The sequence below is a fragment of the Drosophila rhopaloa genome, unplaced genomic scaffold (genome assembly GCF_018152115.1).
Source record: "Drosophila rhopaloa isolate 14029-0021.01 unplaced genomic scaffold, ASM1815211v1 contig_3, whole genome shotgun sequence".
In the NCBI taxonomy this organism is placed as follows: Eukaryota; Metazoa; Arthropoda; class Insecta; order Diptera; family Drosophilidae; genus Drosophila; species Drosophila rhopaloa.
The window spans coordinates 6680008-6698210 of record NW_025335123.1 but is presented as its reverse complement, the minus strand read 5'-3'; the positions used below and the strand labels follow the sequence as shown (position 1 = coordinate 6698210).

General features: G+C 44.3%; 3 protein-coding genes across 3 annotated transcripts; 2 read left to right on the top strand and 1 right to left on the bottom strand.

Annotated features, from left to right (window-relative positions):
* Positions 1-5657: 5657 nt before the first annotated feature.
* On the bottom strand, positions 5658-7180 carry LOC108044227 (leucine-rich repeat-containing protein 59). The gene is made up of 2 exons (XM_017123149.1): positions 7029-7180; positions 5658-6979 (listed from the first exon to the last, which is right to left on the bottom strand). Exon 2 carries the CDS (start codon positions 6971-6973, stop codon positions 5822-5824), a length of 1152 nt encoding a protein of 383 aa, XP_016978638.1. The 5' UTR covers positions 6974-6979; positions 7029-7180; the 3' UTR covers positions 5658-5821.
* A 547-nt stretch (positions 7181-7727) lies between these two features.
* LOC108044220 (microtubule-associated protein RP/EB family member 2-like) lies at positions 7728-8279 on the top strand. Its single transcript, XM_017123141.1, has one exon. It carries the CDS (start codon positions 7728-7730, stop codon positions 8277-8279), a length of 552 nt encoding a protein of 183 aa, XP_016978630.1.
* Positions 8280-8808: 529 nt separating this feature from the next.
* LOC108044243 (putative ATP-dependent RNA helicase DHX57) lies at positions 8809-13708 on the top strand. The gene is made up of 6 exons (XM_017123177.1): positions 8809-8953; positions 9018-9799; positions 9925-11211; positions 11282-12243; positions 12303-12504; positions 12739-13708. Exons 1-6 carry the CDS (start codon positions 8886-8888, stop codon positions 13302-13304), a joined length of 3867 nt encoding a protein of 1288 aa, XP_016978666.1. The 5' UTR covers positions 8809-8885; the 3' UTR covers positions 13305-13708.
* Positions 13709-18203: the final 4495 nt, after the last annotated feature.

Sequence of the window (18203 nt, the reverse complement as noted above, 5' to 3'; positions counted from 1 at the left end):
AACACGGAACATAAACAAAATACGAAAAAAAAAAAAAATTATCGAGCCATTTATTTAATTTTCTTCCCGGTTTTTGGTTTCTTGGTAAAATAGTTTGTGTTTTTTGGGTAGTTTGCTTGTTAACCGCTCGACGCACGTCCGAACGCGAATCGTGACGGAAGTCGACTGAGCAAACGCAGAGCCACTCGACGGAAAACCAACCTTAAAGACCCTGTCTTCGTCGCGATCTCGGACTTTTCTCTGCCCTCGTCGCACAGTGGCTGTTTCTTTAAAGTCACACGGCCAAATTCAGAGTAGCCCAATTAAACATAGAAGCTGGAATCAGCAATAAGATATTCACACACAAGTTCCTACCGATAATCGTGGTATAAATACATACCATGGCCATTAAATTAAAACGATTTTTATTTCAATTTACATTTTGATTGCAGCCCGCTTGAAAAAAGATTTGTATAACACTATTCCACATATGTATCTTAAAATCAAAAAAAAATGTGTAACTGAAAATTAGCGCGCAAAATATTATATACAATATTTTTTATAATGAAGTATTTATTAAGCTCTTAATTTTTAGTTAATGCTTACCAATTTTTCTAAAGTAAGACATTATTTCGCGAAACTTACACTAAGGTTTTTTTTTTAAGGTTACCTTTAGCTAGTTCTCTGTAAACTAACAGTGAATTTACTTGAGTACCATATTAATTTGTGGATGCGAAAAATCTATTTTTATTAAAGTATTTCTTCTAAATTATTTTAATAGGTCCACATGAAATCGATCCCACTGTGCCGTATTCGGTGTCTCGGGGGCGCATGCGCAAAAAAACCGAGCAGAATGACGAAGAAAGGTAGCGGAAGAAGCAGAAACAGAAGCGGTGGTTGGTTGGTGCATGTAAGCCGAGCGGGAAAAGCAGGGGTCCGGTGATGCCAACTTAGCTCTTTTCACGATCAATTTCGCCCAAGGGCTTTGGAGTCTTGCTAAATGATATAGCCGTCCGATCCGGACCTACCTGCAACAGAAAGAAACCTTTTTGGGGAACGTTTCATACAGATAGCTATACAACCGAAAGACTAGTTTTCCAAATTTTGACATAAAGGGTATACTACAAAAGGGTTAAAATAGAATCTGACTGCACATGTGTGTTATGGTTTTATAAAATCAACTCAAAATTATTTATCTAATTACATCATCGGGACTCTAGTCATTTATTTATAAATTAATTAAGTGCTTCATATGATATTAATATAATGTCAGAATTCTTTTTGACCTTTTAGCTTGAAAGCTTTAGCTCTTTACGAACTTAGGTCCGTAATTTTTTTTTATATTTAGAAAACTAAATTTATTAACATATGTGTAATCCCCTTAAGAAGCTCGAAAAAGTACAGGTGTATATAAGTACTTTTCACCCATATTATATATGTAATTGCAATTTTTAGCTGTTTTCCAGCCATCCAAAGTTGGCAGCTCTAGTGGACAGGGGTCGGGGGTTAGAGTGCGAGTGGCAAAGGGGAGACACAGGGTTTTAATGACGGTTCGGGGACAGATCGCATGTTCGTTGGCCGGGCCCAAAAGGGAGCGACCATTACGGATTACGCACTGGGCCCGAGCTTTTTATGGCCAACAGTCGGACAACACTTCTTGACGGCTATTTGCGAGCAGACGTGCTCATGTCATAAACTTAGGAAGTGGAGATTGGGATGATCGTGATCGTAATGAAAGTGATTAGACATTATTCGCTTCTGCATACTCGTGTGACGATAATGATACGGGCACACATAAATGGGACACCGTGAATACCGTGAGATAGACTCGTTTTCTTTGTGTTAACAGAACTCCGTCACGATAATGTGACATGATCTGGGCTAATAAGCTTTACCGCGTAGCAATCCGAGAAATCGCTAATATAGTTGTGTTTTCAATAAGCACGATTAAAAACGAACTTTAATTCTCAAATAAAATTCCAGTACGAAACGATTCAAGAGAATAACGGAAATAGAACAGGATATTTGAAGTGTTTATAAGGTATGATAAAAGGGTTAAAGCTCTTACGGATTTTTGGTTAAAATTTACAAGAACTGCCAAACACCTGGTGAGCTTTTATTTTTTAAAACATCCAAAACATTTCACATTGTCAATATTATGTACGTTAAAGGTAATGACGAATTACCTTATGGCCATTTAAAAACGACTTCCACCAACTATCTAGTAAGGTTTTTTCATAGCTCCTGCAATGATTCTCAGATTCTTAATTAAATTTCTATAGCTGCTCAGAGGGGTTTTGCATGGGGTGTCAGCAGACAATCGACCATCAAGTGATCCGATTTGGATCTTTTCATGGGATCGCGTTGCAAGTACCCACAAGCACTTGCTGTACATGCAGACGACGTGAGTATATAGGAAAGAGTTCCACGTACTTACTAACCCCATATAAAACCGACTCATTACCCCGGCGAAGACGACGACGACGAACCTACGGCGATGACGATCATGACGATGATGACAGCCAAGAGCAAGAGCCCGGGGCTCCGAGGGTTTTCAGGGGTATGGGGATGGGTTATGGGATGGGATGGGGATGGGGATGGGTATGGAGATGGGGAGATCGTGTGTTTTTATTCCGGGCAAAACTTATTACTAAGTAGGAGCAGATCGCGAGCAAACTGAATGAATGGAAAATTGTGGGAACAATGGAACGTTTGCCGAGCGTGAGAAATTGCCACCGCCACCGCCAACGCGTCGGACGCTTCTTCTCCAGCGGCGGTGGTACTGGTGGTGCTGGTGGTGCTTTAAGACCAGAGATCTCCCAGTTCGGGGCTGGAAACTCCGAGGCTGTTTAGCACACAATGCCGCCATTAAAGGTCGCCGCTGTCCCCAGTCTCCCAGGCCCAGAAACCCGACGCCACACTATATATACCATGGTACTCGTACTCCCCCCATCGCATTCGGTGGAAGTTGCGCAGATCCGACGCCAAATTGCCGTCTTTAAGTTGACTAATTTTCATTTTGGGCCGCTGCATTTTCCACTTGCCATCTGACATTTTCATAAGCCCTCAAATATGCGCATAATTGGAATGCGATTTTAAGCGTATGTGCGAAAAGTGCTCTCCTCCACCCGAGCTTTTCGTGTTTTTCAAGGCGAACGATTTAACGAGTCGCGGTTCAATGTCTCCGGGTAAAAGTAAGTGTGTGCGTGACTCGGCATTATAAGTGGGGGTCAACCGTCGGAAAAATCATGGCTTCAATGCGACTGCCTGGGCAATTATAGTTGCAATGCTCAAGATAGTTTGCCATTTTAATTCTGCTACTTGGGAAATGGAAAATCAGCATAAGGCAAATGTCAATTAGGAAGGGGAGGAAATAATTTCTGGAATGTTTTCTAGATTTTAAAGCCATCTGTTAATATACGCATTAAAATTAGTAAAAATGCTATCAACAAAGCACAAGTGAATGTTTTTATGCAAAAACATCTACATTGGCTTGAAAATGGATTTGCACTCTCTGGAATTTGCCGTTTTTCAATATCCCTAAATAACATAATAATTAATTCAGTTTAATTTTTGTATATTTTATTTTATTTTATAGAACAACTAAATCCAACCCTTCTTTACCTGAATCATTATAATTGGTAATACATAATAGACACAGGTACAAGAACCATTTCCGAAACATGGTTCACAAAATTCGCTGAACTCGCTCACTTTTGGCGCACTTCAAAGCGACTAAGTGAAAACTAAAGCCCGAGCGAAACGAAATCATTAAGTGAGTTCCTTTTAAATGGAGGCCATAAAAATGTTGCCGGCAAACGAAATAAATTTAGATGTAAGAATTGTCATTAGAGGGAAATCGCTTACAACGTCCGAACCCGACTCGTCGCTAGCCCAACCCGCATCAAACTTCAGATTCAAGCGAACACTGCGAAAAAATATATAAGACTGAAAGGTGCAATGCAAGCTAAAAAACATATTTGCTTAAGCTGCACTATTCGAAGTAATGTTGGTATAACCAAGAAAAAATGTATTGTATGTATTTTCTTTTCTACGTGCTAACTAAAACATATGCCAGTAAAATATAAATCGTCTAATGTCCAAAACTGGTTAAATGCCTTTGTACAATTAACGTAATTAATTCCCATAAATATTTATTTGCTTTTTATTATTATTATTTATTTCTTTTCTTTTTGAATATACACATTTCTCTAACAAATTTGTTGTATGTAAAATGCTAAATAAGTTCCTTAAAATTCGAATTTTATTAATAATTTGTAATTACCAAACGGCTATATCCTTTCGCCTGGTTCTACATGTTTCCTAACTTCCGATAAATTTACTTTTTAAATTTTTAAGTGTATCATTGTTTCTATGACTGTTTTACTTCTTTAACGTCTTTTTCTTGGCCCTCCTCGCACCAAATCCACCTAACTGGCTTTTAATTGTTCGAGGCGGAGGGCAGACGGCGGAGTGGTGTCTGTTTCCCTGTCTTTTCCTGGGCTCACATGTCTCCTGGTGTCGGTGACAAACAACAAACAAACCTCGGACCCAAGCAGAGTTGCCATTCCTATGTGGCATGTAACTCCATTTACGACTGCCGAGAGTCGCCCTTTGTTGTAAGCCGGAAAACTCGAGGTGTTTGCCTGATGGCCATATCTCTATCATGATCGCGGCCTGAGATTTCCTGGTAGTTGCAAAACAAAACCCAACTGGCCAACAGACGCCACGAGCTCATCTTGCGTGATAAACGAGACAAATGACGGGCTCATTCGAAGGATTTCCTAATGATCTGTCACTCGCATGATTACTTTATTCACAACAAGAAAGGAAGCAAGCCGAAGTTAATATACCCTTGTAGTTATTACAAAACGACTAAATTTTAATTGGTTTGCCTATATTACTAAAAACAATAAAGCTATGTCGATTTTGCGCTGCATTATCGGCATAAATTTGGTAAAGTTATGGACTCTCGAAGTCCAATTTTGGGTCAATCTTTTGCAGGACATCGGAAAATTAGAAATCACTGACATAAAAATGGGTCAAAAATGTGATCAACGTTAAATTGAAAATTTTGAATGCAGATTTTTAGAGAATCAAATCACAAGTCTTTAGAGGTATGGCACTTTGGAATCGGCCAAAGTTTGGTAAAGTTATGAACATTCGAAGTCCAATTTTGGGTCACTCTTTTGCAAGACATCGGAAAATTAGAAATAACTGATATGAAAATGGGTCAAAAATGTGATCAACGTTAAATTGAAAATTTTGAATGCAGATTTTTAGAGAATCGAATCACAAGTCTTTAGAGGTATGCCACTTTGGAATCGGCTTAAATTTGGCAAAGTTATGGACTTTCGAAGTCCAATTTTGGGTCACTCTTTTGCAAGACATCGGAAAATTAGAAATAACTGACATGAAAATATGGACCGACAATATAAAAATAGAAAATTAATTTAATCTAAAATCAATGTCAGAATCAAAGGGCCTTTAGTGTTAAAATATCAACACACATTTAAAAATGTCCATTGATACAAGCTTTAAATAGATTTTATACTGTATTATTGAGCATACCCTTTAAAATAAAATATTAAAAATTATAAATTCTTTATTTTGTTATTAATTAGTACAAATTATTTGTGGAGGTCAAAAAATAAATATGGGTTAGGGAAATCTCTCAGCACTAGTTATTATATTAATTAACTTTTGTTTTAGGAAATTATGACCCAAAACAAATATGCGTCCACTTGAAACTAAATTAATTTTGAACTGATTTAAACGGGAATGGAAATGAAATCACTGAGGATTCAGTGCTGGGGAAGAAGTGGTAAACGGGATCAGGGATCTAGAAGGGCATCGTCTGGCTGGACACTTGGTCGTAGATGGCGTGGCTCAGGGCCTCCAGGGTGGGTGCGTCCATCTCGCGGATGAGGCACAGTGTGGCGGATAGGAGGTTGGCATTCAGCCGGGGACGCCTCTGCTCCGTCTGACCACCCCCATTGCCGGGATAGCAGGAGGCCGGCATGTCCGAATGCTCGCGGGGACTTCCGCACCTGGGCTGCTGCTCCTCCTCGCGGCGCCTGGCCGAGGAATCGATGGCCTCCTGGCGGGTCTGGGCCACCAGGGCGGCGGTGACTGCTGCCGAGGCGGCGGTGGCAGCGGTCATCCGGCAGCTTTGACCTTGCTGACCCGGATGGAAGTTGGGCGCAATGAGACGCGGCGAGGACGTGGTGCTGTGCAGGATGGGCCCCTCCAGTTCCAGGGCATCGCCACCAGCACTTCCGGCCGACGCAGGTGGCAACTGGTGCGCCTGGGGCAGCTGCCGCTCCCTCTGCCGCTGCCGCTCACGCTCCCGCTCACGTTCCCGCTCACGTTCCCGCTCACGTTCCCGCTCACGTTCCCGTTCCCGTTCCCGCTCACGCTCCCGCTCCTCCTCCCACTCTCGCTCGCTCTGCCGCTCCCGCTCGATCCGTTCGCGATAGGCCTTGGCCTTGGAGCCGGAGCTGCTGGAGTCTCCACCCGACGGCGACGGATCCTTGACCGGAGAACTGATCGCACTCTTCGGCTCCGGATAGTACTCGTGGCGCAGGGCGGCCTGCAGCTCCTGCTCGCAGACCTCCACGTTGTCCAGCTTCTTGAGCTGCGGCAGCTTGCGCAGCACGGAGGCACGGTAGTTGCTGCCGGCGGCCTCGGAGCACGGGTTGCCCTCCAGCCAGAGCGAGGTTAGCGAGCGGGCGTTGGCCAGGTGGTTGAGCTCCTCGAAGCTCGGGATCTCGTTCTTGCGCAGATAGAGCTCCTTCAGCCGGATGCAGTTCTGCAGGCTGCTCAGCGTGCTGATCCTGTTCACGCTGAGCGCCAGGACCTCCAGGCGCGGCATCTGCAGGCAGATGCTGATGTCGTTCAGGTCGCTGCCCCACACATTCAGCTTCACGGCGTTGCGGAAGTTCGAGCACTTGGACTTGGCCTCCACCAGCTGCTCCGACAGTCGGTTCACCATCTCGATCTGTGGGTGGAACGACAAGTATTTAAGTTATATAAGATGAAGTACCCACCTTCCCCTCACGTTAATGCTTCAGTAAAAAAAAAATTGTGTAATTTGCTAAGCCTTTCGGCAAAAGAGGTTTCTCGAAAATTTCTTACAAATCGAAATACAAAAAATTTCTCCAAAATAAACAAAACAAATTTAGCGGAGATGCCGACGTGCTCATTTAGAATGTTTGAATATAACTGAAGAACAGTGCTCCGCCTTCAAAATACCTTTTCCACATATCGCAAAGCCTACTACTTATTTTTTGGATCATAACTTTGTGGTATTTTCAGCTTTGGGGTCAGTTTCTGATTCACAATCAATATTTGACTCTCCAACAAAACTACGTTAAATCACTAAGTGAATTCCTCACTCATAATACAAGTCATTCAAATTTAATTTAATCTAAAATGCTCATAATTTGTAGATATCATTTTGTGGAAAAACTGTAATAAGCAGATTCCGTTCAAATTTATATTTATTTTCGAAAATCCTGTGCAAGTAGGCGTACGACAAAAAATTCACATCCCGACTTCAATCATTTCTTCCCTTTTCTTATTATTTATTCAGTGCTCAAAGCAAACACACCACCAATTTTATTTATAGAAAAATTTGATAAATTTGTACGGAAATCAATCAACAATTTTATTTTTGTAAGTAGATTTTATAAATGTTCCAATCGAGAAAGGAGAGCAGTGAGATGAATCCCTTGAATGAACCCAATATGTATACTTCCCTGATGCTGTTAACGTGGGTGAATAACACACTGGACGCGGATATTGGGTGCATTGAGGATCTGGCCACAGGAGCAGCCTATTGCCAGTTCCTTGACATAATGTTCAGCGGCATCCTGTCGCTGGAGGACGTCGCTTTCGAAACGAACCAAGAGAGTCGGTTCAGGCAGAATTTCGAGCTGCTGCAAAATAGTCTGGACGAGTTGAAAATCCCCCTTACGGTTCCAGTCGATGATCTCGTCGGGGGTGACTTCCGGGCCAACCTGGACTTTGCCGCAACATTCCACGAATTCTTCAAGGACATCACCAGAATGAGCCTCACTCGTCTGGGACCGTATTACCCACTGGCTGCCCGGAACTACCAGAACTTCACCCCGAATCCGGATGAGTTGGCTACCATTGGCCAAGGACAACACTTCCGTGCAGGGGAGATCGAGGGGATGAAGCTCCTCAACGGAACCAGCGACATTGGGCAGGGGCTACATCACAAGTATGATTCAATGGAAGAACTGCAGGGGGCACAACCCAGAAACTTGCTTTAAGCGAAAAACATCAAGATATCCTAAGCCTTCAAAATCCTTTTGTTCCTAGTTTCAGTCTGCCTTCCTTTTGGAGCTTAAATTTGGCCATTATAATCCCCCAATTACAGACCATAACACTAAATAATATAGTTTAAATGGTCGTTATTAATTGTGGGTGCTATGTCCAAAAAAATCTCAGTAGTGGATTTTCTAATTAAATTACTTTCAAACAGCGCAAGGATCAATTTCGATTCTTACTCGACTAAAATGTTTTTTTTTTTGTTTTGCTGGTAAGGGTATTATAATTTCAGCCATGCAACACAGTGAAGGAAAGATTGATCCAATAACAGAGTACTTCAAGAAAACTTTTTGTTTTACACAGACTTTTTTCAGCCTTATCTAACATAAGATACTGTTCAAAAATAAAAAAGGAAAATGGTAATGTATATAGTTTAGCAAGAACTATTATTCTGAACGCAACTGTGTACCGATAATTTCTCATCTATCCAAGTTCCTCACCGCTGGTGCATAAATCGATGTATCGAATGTATCGAGTTGCGTGCGATTTGTTGGCGTTTGTTGTGAAATTTGCTTTACCTGCTTTACGTTTGCCATTTGCCAGTGGCCATGGACGAATCCTCGCGACAGCAGATGGATGACTGCTTCCTGCGCAGCCCCAGCGACATCCGCACCACGTGAGTACGCCATGGGTCACACGATGCTGGTCATCCCACTCACTTTCCCGATCCTCGCCAAAAGCAACGTGCCCGCGGTGCCGAAATCGCAGGCGTCGGACAACAAGTCCCGGAAAACAGAGCTGCACGTCCTCCGGCTGAACGACGAGTCCCGCCAGATGACCATGGACACGTTGCGCCAAATCCACGGGCCGGACTTCCAGCTGGACGACATCAGCAAGTACAAGGATCGCGGACGCGGCGGCCACGGCGTTAAGCACTCCTACTGGCAGGATCGCGGCACCCTGATGGTGCAGAGCGTCCAAGGAGTGAGCTCCTCCCGTGGCGACGATAGCGATGGGGACCGCCTGCGCCGCTATGCCCTGGCCAAGCTGGAGAACTACGGCTTCCAGGCCGTCCACTGTCTGGAGGCCTATGAACACTGCTCCGGCGACACGGAGGCCGCCCTACTGCTGCTCTACCGCCGCTACATGAGGATCCCGGAGGAGGAACAGCTGACGCTCGAACCGCCCAGCGAGCAGGAACTGCTGGACATGCGCGCGGATGAGAAGGAAGCCCTGGAGTCGATCTACGACCAGGCGTACGAGGAGCGAGAGGCGAACCGGGTGTGGAACCTTAAGTTCCGCATCGACCACCTGCTGGCCCACAGTCCCTCGGAGGTGCGAAAGGCCAGGGAGGCAGTCCTGGCCGCTGCTGCCGCGGCTGTCCAGGCGGCGCTGGACAAGAAGAAGAAGGCCCCGCAGCGGTGTCGCAACTTCGACCGCGACGGCACCTGCAAGTTCGGCCCCAAGTGCCGGTTCGCTCACCTGCATGCGCTGCCCACGGAATCGGACACTCCCAAGAAGGGTGAGTTGTCCGGCTAAGATTCGTAAAGAAGTTTGTCTTCTTTTATCTACAATTGGTTTCCTTGCTTGCCATTCTTCCATTGCTCCCATTGCCTGAACTTATGTCCTTTCTATCCAAACTTCTAGATAGCGTTGACGAGAACGACAACGAGCTCTGGTTCCACGTGGAGGTGCGCTTCCCACCGGGCAGTCGCTATCCATATGAGGCGCCATTCGTCTACTTGAAAACGACCTGCCACGATATCCCGCACGAGCTGCGGCTCCGCTACGCCCGCCACCTGTATAGAGAAGCCAGAGAGATCTGCCGCGATGGCATTCCCTGTGTGTACAGCATCTGCGACCTGCTGCAGTCCAATGAACAGCTGGCCGGTCGACTGGATACGTCTGCCTTTCCCTCGCCCAAGCGCTCAATCTTCCACGACGAACCGGAGGGCGGTGGAGCGGACCAGAATAGTGAGAATCAGCAGGCACCGAAGCCCTCGCACTACGCCCGCGGACAAACGGCGCGTAACGAAGGGGGCCGCCAGCGGAATGTGGAGGCGCAGAATCGGGAGAACCGCCGCCTGCTGCAGCAGTTCGTGGAGCGGCGGAAGGAGGAGCGCTACCAGAAGGTCATCGATGGCCGGAAACAGCTGCCCGCTTTCGCGGAAATTGAACGTATTCTGGCGCTGATCGAGAATTCGCCGGTGGTGGTGATATCCGGTGAAACGGGCTGCGGCAAGAGCACCCAAGTGCCACAGTTCATCCTGGACAACTGGTTTTTCCGGGCCCTCCAACTGCCTGCGAAGGAGAACCTGCCCCACGTTGAGATCATTTGCACGCAACCGCGACGTCTCTCGGCCATCGGAGTGGCGGAACGAGTGGCTGCCGAGCGTCTGGATCGCATTGGTCAGCTGGTGGGCTACCAGATCCGGCTGGAGAACAAGGTGTCGCAAAGCACGCGCCTAAGCTTCTGCACTACGGGCATCCTGCTGCGCCGACTGGCCTCCGATCCCCTGTTGGAAGGCGTCACCCATGTTATCGTCGACGAAGTGCACGAGCGCTCCGAGGAATCCGACTTCCTACTGCTTATCCTGAAGAATTTGCTGCGAGAACGCAAAGATCTCAAAGTTATTCTCATGTCGGCCACTCTCAATGCCACCCTGTTTTCGGATTACTTTGGCGGAGCACCCGTGCTGGATATTCCTGGTCGCACCTTCCCCGTACAGCAGCTCTTCCTGGAGGATATCCTGGAGATGAGCGACTTCGTCATGGAGTACGACACCAAGTACTGCCGCAAGCTTAAGAAGCATGAGCAGGACGTACTGGAGCGTGAGCTGGAGTACGCCGATGTGCAGGCCTCGGGGCAGGCGCCAGGAAAGAAGGTCAAGGATGAAAAGCTAACCCTGGCCGAGACTTATCAGCGGTACGCGGGTGAGTGGCTACATTGTTCAACCCAACAAAATACCAACAGCTTACCATGTATCTGTATCAACCCCTTTAGACTTCAGCAAGCCCACGTGCAAAAGCATCTACCTGATGGAGCCCATGACGATCAATCCAGAACTAATCGAATCCGTGCTTAAATATATCGTTGAGGGCTCCCACGAGTGGCCCCGCGAAGGAACCATTCTCATCTTCCTGCCCGGCTTCGGTGAGATCCAAACCGTGCACGATTCCCTGCTGGACCATGCCCTCTTCTCGCCACGCGCCGGCAAGTTCGTTCTGGTGCCCCTGCACTCTGCCCTTTCTGGTGAGGACCAGGTGCTAGTCTTCAAGAAAGCGCCTCCCGGTAAGCGAAAGATCGTGCTAAGCACGAACATAGCCGAAACTTCGGTGACCATTGACGACTGTGTGTTCGTGGTGGACTGCGGCCTGATGAAGGAGAAGTGTTTCGACTCGAACCGTAACATGGAATCGCTGGACCTAGTCTGGGTGTCCCGTGCCAATGCCAAGCAGCGCAAGGGTCGTGCCGGTCGTGTAATGCCGGGAGTGTGCATCCACCTGTACACCAGTCACCGCTACCACCAGCACATCCTCGCCCAGCCTGTGCCGGAGATTCAACGGGTGCCGCTCGAGCAGATTGTGCTGCGTATCAAGACGCTACAGACGTTCGCCTCGCGCAACACGCTTTCGGTTCTCCTGGAAACGCTGGAGGCGCCCACGGAGGATAGTGTTCTTGGTGCCTTGACGCGTTTAAGGGATGTGGGCGCTCTTGATGCGGAAGATCAGCTGACTCCGCTGGGCCATCATCTCGCTGCCCTGCCCGTGGACGTGCGCATCGGCAAGCTGATGCTATACGGGGCGATCTTCCAGTGCCTGGACAGCGTGCTGACCATCGCCGCCTGCCTGAGCAACAAATCGCCGTTCGTAAGTCCGCTCAACAAGCGCACGGAGGCGGACAAGTGCAAGCGCATGTTCGCCCTGGGCAACAGCGATCACCTCACTGTCCTGAATGCTTATCGGGTGAGTTAACATTCCTAAGGATTCCAACTTCTCCTATAATGTTTCTTTATTTCCCGAAGAAATGGCTTGACGTGGCGCGTAGGGGGAACTTTGCTGCCAGCAGGAACTATGCCAGTGAACACTTTCTGTCTCTGAACACACTCGAGACGATAGCCGACCTCAAGTACCAGTATCTAGAGCTACTCGTGTCCATCGGCTTTGTGCCCATCAATGTGCCGCGCAGGCGCAAGAAAGAGTGCGACAATATTCTCACCCTGACAGGTACGCAAGGGGAAAGTACAAAATACGTATTTTATTGAGTTTTAAAATAATTGCAATCATTTTTTGTTTTGAATAAAATATTTTAAAATTAAGGAAGTGCTATTTGTATGAATTGTTTCATTACTTATAATGCACTATTAACAAAATTGCAATTTGTTTTTAAAAGATCATATACCAAACGACCCATTGTATTTATATGAGTACTCAAATAACAAGAAAATCAATTCTTCGCAGGCGTGGACCAGAATCACAACGGCGACAACAACCGGCTGTTGACCTCGCTCCTCTGTGCTGCCCTCTACCCAAACATCGTGAAGATCATGACGCCGGAGCGCGTTTATGTGCAAACGGCTGGCGGGGCAGTGCCGCGCGAGCCGAGTCATCACGATCTGCGCTTCAAGACGCGCGGCGATGGCTACGTGAAGATTCATCCTTCGTCAGTCAACTCGCATGTGGCCGTCTTCCAGGCGCCCTTCCTTGTCTACCAGGAGAAGGTGCGCACCAGCGCCATCTACATCCGGGACTGCTCAATGCTGCCTCTCATCGCCATGGTCTTGTTTGCCGGCAGCGACTTTAAGGTGGAGCTGCACGACGGCGACTTCCTTTTCCTGCTGGAGAGCGGCTGGATCATTTTGAAGGCCCACGACCTCGAGACCGCCGAGATGGTCCAGTGCCTGCGGGCGGAGATGATCAAGCTGCTGGAGGAGAAGATTCGCGACCCGTGCCTTAACTTGCTGCACCACAAAAACGGCTGCCGCATGATCGCCAACATCGTTTACCTGATCAGTAAAAATAGCTGAGACGCTCCTCATTTCAAAACTATCCAAATCAAATGTACATTTTGTGTAATAGCTCTTGAGCTGATATTTAAAATACCTGTAATATACGCCAAACGAGACCAATAACGAATCGCCAAAGCGATGGCTCAAAAGCACACTCCATAAGGTTTCTTCAACGGGATAAAGAGTAATAGATATTGGATAAAGACTCCTATTTTAGGATGATATTCATATTTTACTGCCTCATTAAATAATCATTTAGAAATTGCAATAATCAATAAACCATATTAGCTTTGATTTTCCATCTAGAAAAACACCCAAATACTCCTTGTAATAGATTATGCAATATTATTTATATGTTTCCCTTTCCTTCAGCTTATATTGATTTATACATTTTATTAAAAGATCGTTATTTATTTCCGTAATTGATAAAACCTTGATTTTATTTGTTATCGATCAATTTGGGCCTTCTAAGTTTGCATCATAGAATTTGATTGATTGATGATAATTATCATACATTATATCAACATTTCGAATTATATTAATCAAACTTTGTCCCCAACTGGAAAGTTATCTCTGTCAAACCTTTTTAAATTACTTGCCAGAGCATTGGAAAATATATTAGCGTCTCCTTTTAAAATAATGAATTTCTGAAATACATTCTATACTGAAAATGTTGTGGCCGTTTTCTCATCACTGTGTTCTGATCGTCTAATAAAATTAAACAAAATAAATTATAAAATGTTAAATAGTAAAAAGTATTTTTGTTCAGTCCTGATGAGGACTATCTGTACAGCGTACTAAGGACTAACAGCTGAATAGCGAAATAAGTTGTAATCCAATTTCTTGTACCGGCTTTTAAACTATCCAACGTTGTTTATAATAATATGATCAGTAAATCAACCACTAGAGACTACCGCACCCACAAATATTCACACCAATTTAAACTCGATTAGCTAGTGTATGATTATAATTGTTAGGAATTCCGAAAAGTTTTTTCTTTAGAGAAATGCTTGATGTTCTTCGTTTAGAACAAGTCCATCGAATCCGACTAGCTCGCCGACGTTCTCGTTTGAGATCGGTCGTCGTCCCCTCGTTCTCCTCCGCGTGGAAGTTCCGGCCTTGGCCAATGGTAACCCAAAGTGCTCATCATCAAGTTCCGGTTGGAAATCACCCCAGACGAGATCTTCGAGTGGAACCGATAACGAGATTGGCAAATCGTCCAGACTATTTTGTAGCATTTCCAGGCTTTGTCGGACATGAAACACTTGGCTTGTGGCGAAAACGACGATGTCGAGGGGTTGGACTCCTTTGAACATCATGTCACGGAACTGGCAGTAGACTGCTTCTGTGGCCAGCTTCTTTATTCACTGAATATCCGCGTCGAATGTCTCATTTACACAAATGCGCATCCTCAGGGAATCTTGCACGTTGGCTTCATCCAAGACGGTTAACTCACTGCTCTCTGATAATTTGTAAAATCTTACTATATTTTTAATTAAATAAAATGTTTAATGTTTCTTAAAAAAAAGAGCTTAACTATGCTTACCACAAAATTGTGGATTGAATGACCAATAAAACAGATATCCCAATTCTTTGAACTGCAAAAAGTCGGGATGAGAATTTCTTTTCGTTTGCTTACTTGCAAAAGCTTTGTTGAATCTGCAGTGAATTAAGCTGAATGAATTACCCAATAATAAGTTAGTTTCAATCCCTTGAAGAAGTTTCACCGGGATAGGCGCAAAGCCTGCCCATGTCACCGATCAATCTTGTAGATGATTGATTCTTCAGTGATCTGATCGAATTAATAACTTGTCAACGAAAAGGGCGCCTAAATCATCACCAAGTGTCAACTGCTAAATCGATCAATTCGGTTAGGGTGGCCACGATCCCGCCGGCGGCATCCAAAAAAGGCCCACGATTGGCCGAAATTCTCAGGGGCTCGGGGGCCTGGTGTCCCATCAATTACAATTCGTTTGAATTTATTTAAATACACTCGGATTTAGGACGGGCACTTTGCAATGACAGCCGAAACACCGGTCGGTTCCATCGATACATCAAAGCTACGTACTTGCAGCGTAATTAATTATGCTTATCAACATTGGCTAATGCACCTATGAATCAGTTGCCAATTTGAATAGGGGTCTGGGGCTCCGATTTAACTCCGGGGCCTTGAGCGGTTTCACTCTTTGCCTCTTTCGCTCTGGCCCACTCCGGATCTCTGTAACGAAAACTCGCACTTTTCGCAAAAGCTTATCTTTCCAATTAAAGGCTCCAGTGATCGAGTACAAATGGGATCTTTTAGCACCTCGTTGAGTCGTATTTGCGCGCTCTGATTTGGGAGGTAAACCCAGCTATTGGTGGGTTGTCTCCCGTCGTAGGGGAAAGGGGTGTTGGTCCAATGCGATCAATGACGTGGGAAATACGACCACTCGTCCAGCATTGATATGACTACTTTCCGGGGATTTTTTTAAAACGCACTTGCAAAAAAAACCAAAATTAAAACAGTTTTTTGTTTATAAGGATACAGGTTTAATGCAATTTATCGGTTCTTTTACATGGAGCTAGGACACGGGTTTAAGCTTATGTATTTTTGTAGGTCATAAGTATATAAGCGTAAACAAATTTTTGTCGATCTGATGTATAAGATTCCATTTCTGCATGTACTTGTTTATAACTTTCTAGGAGTCATGGTTAACATTGTTCCACTTCTGACTCTCCAGACCATACAACTTCGATGATCGTGAGTTGTGCTTTTTCCGAGTTACGCCGGCGCACAGTGGGAGAAATGGCTTATCCACCGGACAAAAAAAAATATATGAAGAATAATATGTAAAAAGATGTTGAGAAATATTATGTATATGTGGTGTAATAAATTAAAAACTTGCGTTTTTCCTAATTCCATAATTGTATTTCGTTCAGTGTTCAGGGTTCCAGTCGACGTCTGAGAAGATTCGCTTACCTCTATCCAGTGCAAAGCACTTGTTATCAACACTATCATTGTCCCCGGCGATCCGAAGCCCCGGGCAATCTCCATCTCCGTGCTCTCTTGAGCTTTCTCCGCTCTTCCGCAGCCGATGCCGCAGTCGCCAAATCCCAATCGATCGGCGGAGAATATAAAATGTGGAGCGTGAAATAGGTAACGGCGGAAGAGAGCAAAAAACCAGGCGATAACTCAACTCTGATCGTCAAGTGTCAGCGGTCTGAGTTGCACTTACACTGCTCAGACCTTGGATTCCAATTCGGTTCCCTCGTCCGTTTGCAGGTATGCACAGTGGGCCATGAGGTCCTGGAAAAAAATACACCCACAAAAATAATTATTTTATACAGTAGATTACAAATAAGGCGAGATCAATACCAAGTATCAATTTGTTTTTAGCATTGTAACTTTTGCATTGATCAAAATTTCCAATTTCTGATTCGAATAAAAAGAAAACAATGGATACAAGGATTTAGCTAGAAAATCATTGATTGAACTGCATTAATGATTTAAACACTCAAGTACTGTGTATTTATACATATATTTATGTTAAAAATTAAAAAAAATTTCTTTTGAATGGCATTCAATTTGATCATAACTAGATGTTTTAAACATATTTAGTCACCTAAAAATCGAATACATTTGTTTTATCAGTGCCCAACGATAGTTTTCTCCATATTTACAATGTAATTGGCAGGGTAAACTTTTTCCGATGGGGAGGATCAGGCTTCGTATGCTCCCAAGATCAAGGTGGGCATGACGATGGGTAGCGTGCTACCAGGTGGCTTAGTGGTTCAGTGGGTGGGTGTGGAATGGGTGGCTCGTTTGCCGTTCGACGATTAAAGTTTGCGCTCGGCTAGTGCCCGTCGTAAAACACTAAAATCCGTAGACAAATTATTTACGTTGGCTGCGATTGTGGTCGCTTTGGTTGTTTTTTTGACAACTCACTTTAGGTGTGTTTTCTGGGCTTGACGGTTGGTCGGTGGGCGTGGCATTGGTGGTGGCGGTGGCGCCGTGGGTTAAATTTAGTGCGCCCACGTTGGGTTGGCCCATGTACCGTATATTCTAAAAAGGTCGGTGGCCAAGCTGACGATCAAACAGAAAACATAGAACACAGTGGGCTGAGATGAGTGATGCTCGCTCTGAGCATCATAACACTGATAAGGGATACGAGTGGGTTGTGATCTATAAATCAAAAGGGTAATCGGTGTAATAAAAAGTATAGCTTAGGAAGTTTTTGAACTCTCATAAAAGAGTTCAATACTTTTTTATGTAGATAATAAACTTCTAAAGATATTCTTTATAACAATTCTTTAAGACTCATATAAATTTATTTTATTGTCGCGAAGTGGATCTTGTCTTGTCTTTTGGCCGTATAATTTGTATTGGCAATGGAGATTATAATTCCATTTAAAAAGAAGTTCTGATTGAGTTCAACTTTTTAAAGACAGTCATTAATAGTTCGAGGTGTATAAAATCGATTTTTTGACGTACACAAAATGGGCATGTCGCGGACAAATTTTATTGTTCATGGAAAACATTTATTAAATTTTATCAAGGTTTTTTGAAAGGTTGGAAAATTTACTGCATTATTCAGTGATTCATAGGTTCTTTGATTAGATCCGTAAATGATCTAAGAAAAAGTTATTCTAATTTTAAGATGTAGGTACATTGATTGCATTTATAATTATTCCTCATGATAATTTTGGCGACATTTATTACGTGTACGGATAGATGAACCTACTTATTTTATTTTAAGTATATTTCAAACTGTATTTGCTGAATCGAAGAATGAAATAATGGAAAAAAATATTCAAATGTAAATAACATTTAAGAAAAGAGTAATCGAAGTACTTTATTTATGTTTCTTGCAATATTCAATTTAAAAATATCTTATTTTTATTTAGATTTGTTAAACTGAAGAGCTGGATTAATATTAG

Excerpts from the sequence above, each read along its gene's own strand:
- LOC108044227 (XM_017123149.1), bottom strand. The coding sequence starts at position 6,973 with ATGGTGAACCGACTGTCGGAGCAGCTGGTGGAGGCCAAGTCCAAGTGC.
- LOC108044220 (XM_017123141.1), top strand. The coding sequence starts at position 7,728 with ATGTATACTTCCCTGATGCTGTTAACGTGGGTGAATAACACACTGGAC.
- LOC108044243 (XM_017123177.1), top strand. The coding sequence starts at position 8,886 with ATGGACGAATCCTCGCGACAGCAGATGGATGACTGCTTCCTGCGCAGC. Across the intron at positions 9,800-9,924 it reads ATCGGACACTCCCAAGAAGG|ATAGCGTTGACGAGAACGAC; the intron begins GTGAGTTGTCCG and ends CCAAACTTCTAG. Across the intron at positions 12,244-12,302 it reads CTGTCCTGAATGCTTATCGG|AAATGGCTTGACGTGGCGCG; the intron begins GTGAGTTAACAT and ends TATTTCCCGAAG.